At 42.1% G+C, this 11,945-nt stretch overlaps 1 protein-coding gene across 2 annotated transcripts in view; it reads left to right on the top strand.

The window, feature by feature from the left end:
• The first annotated feature begins 3,025 nt into the window (after positions 1–3,025).
• Positions 3,026–11,945, top strand: part of LOC126278442 (protein decapentaplegic) — a 281,676-nt gene continuing 272,756 nt past the window's right edge. Inside the window, exon 1 of one of the 2 annotated variants that reach the window (XM_049978556.1) lies at positions 3,026–3,383. In XM_049978556.1, coding sequence (XP_049834513.1) covers positions 3,325–3,383 — 59 coding nt within the window. In that variant the 5' untranslated portion in view covers positions 3,026–3,324. The remainder of the gene's footprint in view (positions 3,384–11,945) is intronic. The other variant, XM_049978558.1, reaches the window with a different exon arrangement.

Genomic DNA, 11,945 nt, shown 5'->3' with positions numbered 1-11,945 from the left:
AATATCCGGTGTAAGGCGAAAGCGTAGTTCATAAAGTGGTGTAGGGCGGAGCTGTAAAATGTCTCTGTAATCGTCAGAAAGGTTCTGGGAACCCCCTATTGTAGGACTGAAACACATGTAAAACATTTGTGCGCGTAAAATCCAGTCTGAGGAGTAAAATAATTCTGCATTATTTCAATTTCACGTAAGTAAATTATCAAACTTTTACTGACCATGAAATTGGTTCCATATGAGTGACATGCTCTACTGTGACAGCGAAAAGAAGGGAACCAGTGACAAAATTTGTGGGGTCCTGCCCACTCGTCGTTTATACGGTGCCTGAAGGATGCTGCGTTCTCGGAATGCTACACAACAATTCAAGCAATTCACATTAGTTTTATTTCAATAAAGCAGATTGACAATATTTAATTTTGAATTTTACAATGGTGTCGCAAGCGATGGGCGACATGCAAACAAGTAATGTTCTTCGCTATAAAAAATGGTTCAAATGGCTCTGAGTACTATGGGACTCAACTGCTGTGGTCATCAGTCCCCTAGAACTTAGAACTACTTAAACCTAACTAACCTAAGGACAACACACACATCCATGTCCGAGGCAGGATTCGAACCTGCGACCGTAGCAGTCGCACGGTTCCGAACTGCGCGCCTAGAACCGCGACACCACCGCGGCCGGCTCTTCGCTATAGACCATGTCCAAACAAGCAATGGATATGGCTCACTAATAACTGTTCTGCGAGTGTCTTCTCTTCTCTTGCGTTCTTCATCTTCGTTCCGGCGCTTGTGGCTATGCAAGAACAAATTGCTCCTACCAGAGCACAAGAAAAATTTTCTTAAAATACTCTGACTGAGAAGTGGGGTACAGCTGCCTCATTACATCTTCCTTAGCACCTTTAAAAATTTTGGCATGCGGACGTATTCGCGCTTTCTTATGCTGAGAGAGGAGACAGTGGCAGTGGGATAGAGACGGAAAACTAATAAATAGTGATACATAGTAAACAGTATAGTATAGTAAGAGCGGAGGAGACAATTGCATTGTGAGAGAAAGAAAGGGGCGTAGTTGATAGTAACAGAACAGTGCTTTGAAAAGAGTGAAGGAGAAAGTGCTAGTGGGAAAGGAATAAGGAAAAGGAAAAAGTGGAAATGGGTGAGAGCCAGTGATGATGAGAATCAGAGTCACTGACAATGACAAAGAGGCGGGAGGGATAGTGACAGTGAGAAGAGACAGCAGCAGTGGGCAGGAAAGAATGAGATAATAGCAATAAGGCCTTGTACACACTATTATACAACGTCGAGTGATATTTATATCTATACAGTGTCTATAGGCAATCGAGTGATTTTGTACATAGATAACTGAGAGACATTTCTTGTCTGTAGACACGGTTTTGGTACAAAATCGCAAAACTTTTGACTCTCATTGAAATGGGAGAGCTGAGACAATCCGTACACAACGTTACGCGGCATTCAGTAGTGTGGACGAGTTGGTGGACATAGACTCCAGTTATTGTCTTTGCGACGCGGAAGAAGTTTCGTCGGTTTTTTACCATTATTTCCTGTTGTTGAACATCACGTATCAAGATGACGAAAGTGGAGCAATTGCAACTTTCATGGGTTTCACACAGTGTCATGGTTGTTGGAAATCTGTAATTAGGATGATAAAAATCGCAACAAGAAAAATTGTTTATCAAAGAGCTAGTCAAAAATATTAAAGTATCAGTGACTGACGTCGAAAAAAAAAATACTGTCTTCTGCTTCTAAAATCAAAAGTAAATTACAGTCGAAACTATGCCCTCGGTAAAGAGTTCACTTCCCACCACCGTCTCCTCTTCAGATATCACCATCGATTATTATCACAATCCCAACAAAGTTAGCCATATTTAGCAAATATCTAGGAAAAAGGAATTCAAATGTGTATACGAGACAAAGTATCTAGACTGTGTACGAGACACTGTCAAGCTCCATGTCTATAGACAGTCCCTCCACAAAATCGCTCGATTTTGCACACAAGTGTGTACTTACCGTAACAGTGAGCAGGGGAGAGACAGTGACAGCAACAGGAGACGGTAGTAGTAAGATAGAATGAAGGAGATTGTAGCTGTGAGACAGGAGACAGTGAGAGAGAAAGAACAGAAAGACACAACGAGATAATGACAATGAGTTGAGGCTGAATGATTGAATGAGAATGGGGAAGTGGGGGTGGATGGGTATGAGCGACTTAACAGAAAGACACAACGAGATAATGACAATGAGTCGTGGCTGAATGAGTGAATGAGAATGGGAAAGTGGGAGTCGATGGGTATGAGCGACTTAACAGCGATGGGCTAGTGATTATGAGCGAGTTACAGTTATGGAGACTTATTGGAGAGCTGAGTTGCATGTTAAAAATAGCGCGAACACTTTGTCATGTCAAAATTCGCATTTTTGGGAAATTTTTTGAAGGTGTTGAGGAGGGGAGAATGAGGCAGTCGATATCCCGCTTTTCAGTCTGAGTCTTCTAACAAATAGGAGCATCTGACATGAAGTTTCATATCAGCGCCCCCTCCGATACAGAGTGAAAATTTAATTCTGGAAAAATCCATCAGGATGTGACTAAGCCATGTTCCGTAAAATCTTTTCTTTCGGGACTGCCAGGCCCGCAAGTTTCACAGAACTTCGTGAAATTTGGAAGATAGGAGAGGAAGCACTGGCGGAGGTACAACTGTGGGAACCAATCGTGAGTCGTGCTTGGGCAGTTCAATCGGTAGAGTACTTGCCCGCAAAAGGCAACGGTTCCGAGGTCGAATCCCGGTCAGGTACTCAGTTTTAATGTGCCAGAAAATAGGAGCATATTATCCTTTTTTGTGTTCCAATAGGAGCATGTTCCCTCTGATCGATAAAGGTGAACGAGTTTGGGCAATGTGACACAGAAACTGGAGCCGCGGAAGCGTTCAACTGAGTGAGGCTGGAGAGTGGAATGGAACCGCAGCGGTGGGGCTGGAGGGGCGCCGCCTCCGGAGCGTCTGACGCAGCAGTCGCCCTCGGACCGCGAGCCAGGCCGCACCGCACCGCACCTCACCACACGGCGCCGCGACGCCGCCCCCGAGCTGTGATGACGCAGGCTACGGCGGCGACGCCGGCGCCCTCCGCCGCCTCGCGCGCCACACAGATGTAGACGCCGCTACTGGCTTCCTTCTGCGACTTGGCGAAGGTAAGAGCGACCGCGTGGCGTCGCCCTTGCTGTGCTGCGCGCACGTGGGCCTGACTCGCGTTCGGCAAGGGCAGCAGTCGTGTTGGTTTCTAAGCCCGCAGCCATCACCGCACGTCTTGCAACTGGCGCGACTCTGCCGCATGCCTGTTTATGCCGTATGTGGACATCATTATTCGGAGCCTGTTCGTATGTCGGGAAGGTAAGCACACTATGGGACAACCGAGTTTTGCTCTACACGGTATGTTGACACGCGAATAACTACCCAAACATAAACGATACTGTTTTGTTTTGTCTATGTGTTAAAAATTCTGTGACAAATAGTGATCTGACTGTTTTGTTAATATTTCAAAAGTATCAATCTCTTCGTCTTTGAAGTCACAAAAAAAAAGCAACATCAGTAAACCCTTTTGTGAACACCAGCCTTCTGTTTCTTGTTCTAAGCGTAGGAATGACCTGCTATTTACTCCCTGTCTGTGAAATATTTATATCGATAGATTCCAAGCATATACATTACATTATGTAATGGTTCGAAAGGAATACGAAGAAAATATTTCATTAAAAAGAGCTAATTACGGTTTATCAGCGTTGAGAACGATGAAATATCTGATTAACAGTCGTCACGCTACTAAGTCAGTGGGCCATGAGTCTAAGATAACATCAAAATTATGACAAAAAAAAAGCAAAAACAGGGAGCAGTTTGAATTGCCACTTGCTGATGGGATTACGAGTAGCGACTTATTCGTCGATAATAGGTATTTTCCTGTTGTATCTAATTATTTTAATGAACCTTACGATTTCATGACTAAAAGATTGTTGCGTCTCAACACTACATTTCTCTCAAAATTCCTGCCTGTGTGCCGATAACCCGGTATACTACAGCACACTGTAATTACTGATTTCTAAACATTTTCGAATTATCAGCTGCTGAATATCGTGTCTGCAAGTCTTCATGTCCGCGCTTACGTTAGTAAACAGAGCGCGCAAAGTGCTGAACCCATTGTTTCACGACTGACTGGCGAATTTGCTTCATATGGTTCAGCTATGAAAAGTTCACTTATTATCTGTATATCTGAATAATAAAAGACCAGTACTGCTCGCTCCTGGGTATATTATTTCTGAATTCAGCCTTTATTTGTACGGAAAATATAATGGCAAGATAACATTTAGCAACATGCTTAACTCGCCGCGGTGATGTGCTATGGTACAATCAGAACGCAAAGTATTTTTTAAAGGAACGATTCTATTTAAAAACTCATAGCAAGCTGAAACTTTGCTAGTATATCGTTAAAAAAAGAAAAAAATCTGTTCTTTACTTTTATAAACAGAAAAATTATTGACGGAAAGCCGTATTGTTTTTCAGTTGTTTATTATTATTATTATTATTATTATTATTATTATTATTATTAATATTAATATTTACTCAGCGAAACTTCGGTGGTGTTGCTCTAACTCCTATTACTATTTTCTTTTGTTCACGTGTTGGATTGTGCAATTTCCTATAATTTTGTGACACATTCTGCGGAGATTATGATGTGTCATCCCATTCGAGTAGAGACAGGTACTGTTCAAGGCCCCCTAGGCCGCCGCTTAAGGAGCCAAGATGAGAGGGACGCCAGCTGTGCTACAACTGTAAGATTTCTGAGCTGGACGTACCGCAATGTTAGTTTTAGTAGTGGCCGTCTGGGACTCCGAGGTGAGAGGGGTGTCTAAATGCAAGATTGGTGTACATTGCGCTTCACAATTAGCAGCGCAAACTGTCACGAGGAAAACTGCACGAGAGAAAAGGAGGGATGTGGAAGACGCCAAATTATGAGTCACTTGTCTGGAAAAATGCTCTGGAGCAGGCCCAGAGAAGAAAGCATATGTATCCGTGCAATTTCAATGATTCCAGTGTAGGACTCCACTGTTAAATAAGCGTTCTACTCAATAAGATAACATGCTACGTTTTCCGCAGGATTCAACACTAACGTAACATATCAATAAAAGGAAACATTAAGTAAGGACGTTACAGCACTATCAAGATACGTTATGGTAATAAAACGTAAAACAGTCCATGAGGCTTGTATGTAAAGAATTGTTGATTTATTGTCCTACAAGCATGGGAAACAGAGTATTAGAAGTTAATGATGATTGGAAAGTTATTTCTTATAAGTACTTGGGACGATGGAACTGTTTCTACAATCCCTTTAGTCACTCAGTTTTATACTCTGTATATATCTTGTGTGAAATACATATTCTACATTTCTGGATGTTTTTTTTTTTACTTCTTCCAACTAAAATCGAAAAATTATATTTTTTAAAGGAGAAAATACCCTTAGTAACTGATGAAATTAGTAACGCTCAGGTGATTCCGTTTTTGATTCTTTGTCGAACCAGATGATAGGTGTCGGGTGGAGTATGTTTTAAATGCACTTAGAACTTGACACTACAAACAACTGTACAGTGACATTAAACTGGCCCTCTGCGAAAATGTCAAATGCTGCCTAACGAACAAGAGCCGCAATTCAGTGGCATATTCTTCTGTAATTGTACAAATTTCCAGGTGCAAGATCCAACGCCGCATGAAACAAGAACGCAAAGATCCAAAATGGGCATGCTACACGTACGCAGCAATGCCTGTTGGAGAACCACAATGAGTAACACTATACTGGTGCTGTGATGCTCGTCGTGTAGCTTTTGCAGTATCCGCGGATATTATTCCAGCGGAGGGCAAGAGGAAGTCTTCTCGTCCCTTGCAACTTGACAGACCGATTTCGATGTAACTTTTCATGGCATAATGACAATACGTCGCACCTTAGTAAGCCATGATAAACAGTGCCTTAATAGTGGAAGCTGTCTTTTTTTCTGTAGACTTACGATCTTACCTTCCAAGTGCAATATTCCTATTTTGCTTCTCACTTAAGTTTGGTTTGACAGACACATCACTGGTTTCTGGTCATTTTTCCTTCCTAAAACAGGACACGTGATCTACTGAATGGGAACTTCAGAGATATGTCTGATTTTACTGTTTTTCTTAACACATTTTGTCACTTTGCGTTATACTAAACCATGTCCTGAAGAACTATTAGGAAAAAGGGGGATCACAGGAAATATTACTTTTCTTCGTGCCAAAATCCGTACTCTAACAACAAAGAGAACTATTTTTCTGCTACTTTCCACTAGAAGCAGAAATTGTGATGGGCAATTTCCCCAGACGTAAACTGCCTCTGAGGGACATGAGAACGACTTTGAAATCGAAGCGAATGTCTTAAACAGTGTGTGAAGATCTCTTAAGTAGGGGAAGGAGAAGTCACGTAAGTTGGTTCCGATCCTCCTCAGGCGTGATGCTTTCTCTCGTGCGGTCTCAGGTGAAAGTAAAAATATCTCACAGGTAGTACCGAGAGAGCAGGCACCACAGGCAACATCTAGAGCACACATGTGTGTCGCAACTTATCAAGTACATCAGTGCATTAGCATTTAATGATTTGTTTGCGAACTTTAAAATTCTACTCTACAGTTCCGTTGATATTAACCGATCCGTCAGTATACACGTTTGCACTAAATCTTGAAATCCTTTTGTGAGGCGTTGTCGGCAACGTATGTGATGAGTGTTAGATTGTGAGCCTGTTATCAAAAATATTTGTGGACGAATATGCAGTAGGCAGTTTATGTGTACAAGTGTTTTGGTGTAGGAACACGCACGATCTACGTAGAGGTCCTCAAATTTGGTGAGCTGAGTTGGTAAGCGAACAGCATTCTGCCATCATTTGGCCTGTTTTCACATCCTCTCTGATGCTAGCGATCTGTGGGGACAACATATTCTAACAGTGGATGTTATCTAAATAGTAGTTATATTACGTAATAATGGCGTTCACACGATCTATACAAACATTCCCATGGTAAATATGTTCATTGTTACAGAGCTGAACTTTCAGGGACTCATTAATGAGGACCACAACTGCGAGACATGGTAGAACTCGATTCTAAAATCTATTGGTGGGGAAGGAAAGAAAGGTATGTTTTCCTTAAAGTTGATGTCTATGAAAGACAATATAATATACCTGAGTGAAAGCGTATTGCAATCCTGAGTATTTGGAGGATAACGAAATTAATGCTCCTAGTTTTTAATTCATGCATTATCGAGTACTCTGATATTTATTTTGCTGGAAATCTTAGTGCTTGGGACGGTATAAATATTAAACGCACGTTTCTTGTTCTCCTACGCAAGTTTTCCTCTAGTGTGTTAACACTACGGTCTCTTGAAACATAAAAATTAGAATGCTCATAGATTTCTGACATTTAATTTGTGAACATTCATCAACATAATCAAAAGAAATTCAGACGAGATCTGTTGAACTAATGAAGTGGTACACTCACAACCAGGCATGTCTTGGCGAACGTAAAGCACCAAAAATTCGATATTGGCTTAACCACCATCTTCATATATGCTACTGCAATTTATGTAACCGCCCGCATCTCGTGGTCGTGCGGTAGCGTTCTCGCTTCCCACGCCCGGGTTCCCGTGTTCGATTCCCGGCGGGGTCAGGGATTTTCTCTGCCTCGTGATGGCTGGGTGTTGTGTGATGTCCTTAGGTTAGTTAGGTTTAAGTAGTTCTAAGTTCTAGGGGACTGATGACGTAAGATGTTGAGTCCCATAGTGCTCAGAGCCATTTGAACCATTTTATGTAACCATTTTCAGGCGTCGAGACTAGCTCCTACAATCAAGGTCCAAGTGTGCCGATTCTCTGTTTGTAAAGACTTCAGGTGGATGCTGTAGTCCTAACGACTAACCGCTGCGTTTACGACAGCAAACTTTAAACTAACAGTGCATCCTTGCTTCGATATTGCTAATACCAGCATAACACAGAAATAGCACTGTTGGTTGGTCAAGAGGCGAGAATGCAACTACACGTTGCTAAGAGGTTCGAATTCCCCACAGAAGGTAGAGAATACAAAATTAATAATGTGAAGAGATTACAGATCTTACGAAGATCTCCCTGTAAATAGTATACCGTGTTGTTTTTTCGCGACATATTATTCTATTCAAAGGTCTTTGGCTAAAGACACCAAGGGGGCGTGGGGGGGGGGGGGGGGGGCGGCGGATTGTGCAAGGTTGGTAAGAAATTTCTGATTTTCTCCAACTTCTACCCGAGCATCTCGGTTACGTTTAACTTGAATTCTTGATGCAGAGTCGTGCTAATTTTCCGCACTATCGGTTTCGTATCCACCCATACGTTTTCGATGGAATTGTGATCTGATGCAGCAGAAGGCTAGTCGAGGAACGTAATCTTCTGCAAAATCGCTGCACTATCGCCGACGTGTACACATCTGTAAGTAGATAATTCACTCGGCATATATTCAACTAATGGTATCACAATGTTACTCCCAATGCTGGGCAACATCAAACCAACCATGTACCCTGCGAAGTATTCCAAGTCACCAGATAAAGATCTAATTTCACACTACGAAGGACACATGGTCACTGCGAAATACTAGCGGATATACTAGCGCTCCCAACGGACACCTCGTAGCCAACGTATACTGCTTCGTCAGAGAATTTAGCTCTTAATCAACTATGATTGTCGTTAAATTCGATAGAGCCTGTCCTTCACAGCAACATCCTTATTTTAGAGCCCAGTGACTACGGAAACGCAGTAGCGTGTCTCTGATGTACTGTCTTAAAAACAGGTTTTGTAGTGATGAGACACGCCAAAGTCCAGTTCCGACACTCTTACAGGATTCTTCAGTTTCCCTATACCCGGCGCTGAGCAGTGTGCTCAGCGACGCTACACCGTGCCTAAACCCAACAAATTCCATTCCTCCACAAGAACAATTACTTAGGACAATGAGGCATAATGTCCTTGGACTAAAAGAGGTGGTCCAAGTACCTGACCTTGAACCCCACTGCACTGTCATTTGCTACCACAGAACAAATGACATCCATAGACACACGTAGCTACACCAGCACATGCCACACTGTTCTACAGGAAAATCGCCAGAGCGACGTTCCAGCTTGGCTTAGGTTATGCATTAACGGAGTTAAACGCTGTAATCTATTCGCATTCGTCGTTACAGACGACGTAACTTATGGAAGACGCAAACTGAATTGCAGAAACCGTTCTAGGTGTCCCGTTTACATGTTGGGCCTAAACAGATCTTTCTAACCCAATTAAAAATTGGTTTTCATAGCACTAGTTGGTTTACACATATGTTAACTGTAAATCAAGAACCTGATTTCGTCTGCATGGTGAGCAAAGGCATCAATATTTTCGCATTTTTCAATAAAGAAAGAAGATTTCTTTTTGGACGTAACTGACCTCTTAAATGTTGTGAGGGATAGGAGGACGAGGACGAGGTTGACGAGGGGATAGTATGGATACAAATGTTGTTCTCGCCTACTAATGCTTTTCAAATAATTTTATTAACCAACCTAAATTTCTCCCCCGACTTTCCATAGGTCTACAGTACTCTTTACGTTGTTTCGTATGGATTTTGTTGGTAAATAACGTAAGCTTTTTCCTGGCCTAGTTACATAGTTACTACTTTTTCTTTATTTCAACACAGAATGTATTTACCTATACTTAGAAATTTTCAAATAGTATTTATATAGTCAACTAACGAAACCAAGTCTTCTAGTATGGCAACAGTAATACTACTTGTTTCAATTACTTTCTGTAGCAGTTGTAACCTATATTTATTTGAAATCCATTGGGAACAGTAATAACGGAAGATGTGGTGTGACGGTTTCAATAGAAATACCGTCGCTCATAATGTGACACCCTGTCACTTCTTTGGGCTCTGCAGAGGCTCTTGTAGCGGAGCATGCCTCTGCTGTTCTCTCCTGGTTTCCTGGTTGCAGGGCACAATTCCCTGGGCCAAGAGCACGCTGTTGTTGCTGGTAACGAACGTCGCAATTTACTCCGGTTCTTTGGGATCTCTGAATGGCTACGCTTCCTATCAGATGTTACAGATATGTGGGCTTAATCTGGACTGTTAGTTGCCAGTCCGCTTCCACTTCTAACCACGATACTCTTCGCTGCGTTGCTATTCGGTTACTCGTCGCCACTTTCTGTGGTCTATCTGTCGGAGTTGACCCAAAACAACTAGAATCTCCCCACTCCCATTTCTATACGGCATCGACGACGTTATCCAGTGTGAAACACGTTAGTTTCCCTGATTCAAACAATCTTCCATTTTGATTCAACTGTTGTCAAGAATAAACTACTGCGTGCGTCTGAGATTACGAAATGCTGTTTTCCAGTGTTCATTCTTCACAACAGGAAAATCGGGAGGTTTGTCTTTGTCATTTAGATACCACAATAGGTAGCCCATGGGATGCCATCTGAAGTTTTTTCTACTCCTTTTCAGTTCAAAATTACTTACTTCGACTATACAGCATCCATTGTGCTGCTCCCTGCTTTTCTTATGCAGTTCCCAGTGGTCGTCTTGGCATCCTCTACAGTATACATCATAAAGAGTGTGCCTATGAGAGGTGCAGTTTTAATCTCTTACCAAAAACTGTTTTATAGAGGACAATCACAGAGTCAACACTGTTTGTCCTCCTCCCTTCCGCCCACACCCCTTGCCCCTGCGAGTCTGGTGCGCTACAATGAACCTACTATCCGTCTCCGAAGGCTACTAAAACAAGATGATTTTAATCAATAACAAGACGATATTCTTTCGGACAAATTTTAGGATGTGTTCTACCAATGATATCTTCCGCAACGTTTTTGATAAAATAAGCAATGGCACGTACAGGATTTGATCTTTCTCTCTAAGGCACCTACTCTGACATATTCCTTACAACTGAGATATTTGATTTGATATGAACAGGGAAATAAAACCAACGGCGGCCCGTACTATGCAAGATTCTGTGGTTTGCCATTGTCTTCCTCCGACCGTAATGGGGATGGATGATGATGATGATGATGATGATGATGATGATGATGATGATGATGATGATGATGATGATGAAGACACAACACCCAGTTATTCCCGCCGGGAATCGAACGCGGGACCCCGTGCTCGGAAAGCGAGAACGCTACCGCGAGACCACGAGCTACGGACAAAAAAAAAAAAGCCCGTCAGTTTCAATTGCACAAGGTTTATTAAAATCCGCTTTTTAATAAAACTTGTACTACTGCAACTAATTTGGGTGTTTCTCACTTTTTCCTCACAAAGATTGCATTATACAGTTGATGATTCCAGCTATGTTCAAGATTTTAAAGATAGTTTCTTCAGGACTTGACAACTAGAGTATTCAGTGCTCTCCAGCTCTCACATTGGAAGATTAGGTGTGGTGCGGTTTCGTAACCCTCATCACACAACCGACACATAGGAGTTTCTTTTCCAATACCCATCGTGTGCAGGTGTTCCTTTAAGTTCCCATGGCCTGCCATTACTTCTGAAAATGAGTATAGTTTGTCTCTTGTTTAAGCTGAGGATTGCAGAACTTATCTTAAAACGTGGCTTTGACATCATTAACTTGCAATGTTTCTGTTTTTGAATAATAGTTCAATATTCTACATGCTGCCTTCTGATACTCTTTCGTAGTTTCGATTTAACCATCGACTTAGTGATGGTTAGGACAGATTCCTGTGCAATAAATGGAGTCGTTGCACATGCCTAGCTTATCATCTTGTTCATTTTCACTAATTCCTGAGGACTCAAGGACCCATAGTAAATATATTCTGCTGCTTTCCTCAACTCCCATAAGGGCTCTGTGCCATCCTTCTGTTGCTCGGTTTGATACAGATTTCAGACCTGCTTAGCTACCTGAATA

This window comes from Schistocerca gregaria, chromosome 6 (genome assembly GCF_023897955.1).
Source record: "Schistocerca gregaria isolate iqSchGreg1 chromosome 6, iqSchGreg1.2, whole genome shotgun sequence".
NCBI classification, from domain to species: Eukaryota; Metazoa; Arthropoda; class Insecta; order Orthoptera; family Acrididae; genus Schistocerca; species Schistocerca gregaria.
This window is presented reverse-complemented; position numbering and strand designations above follow the sequence as displayed.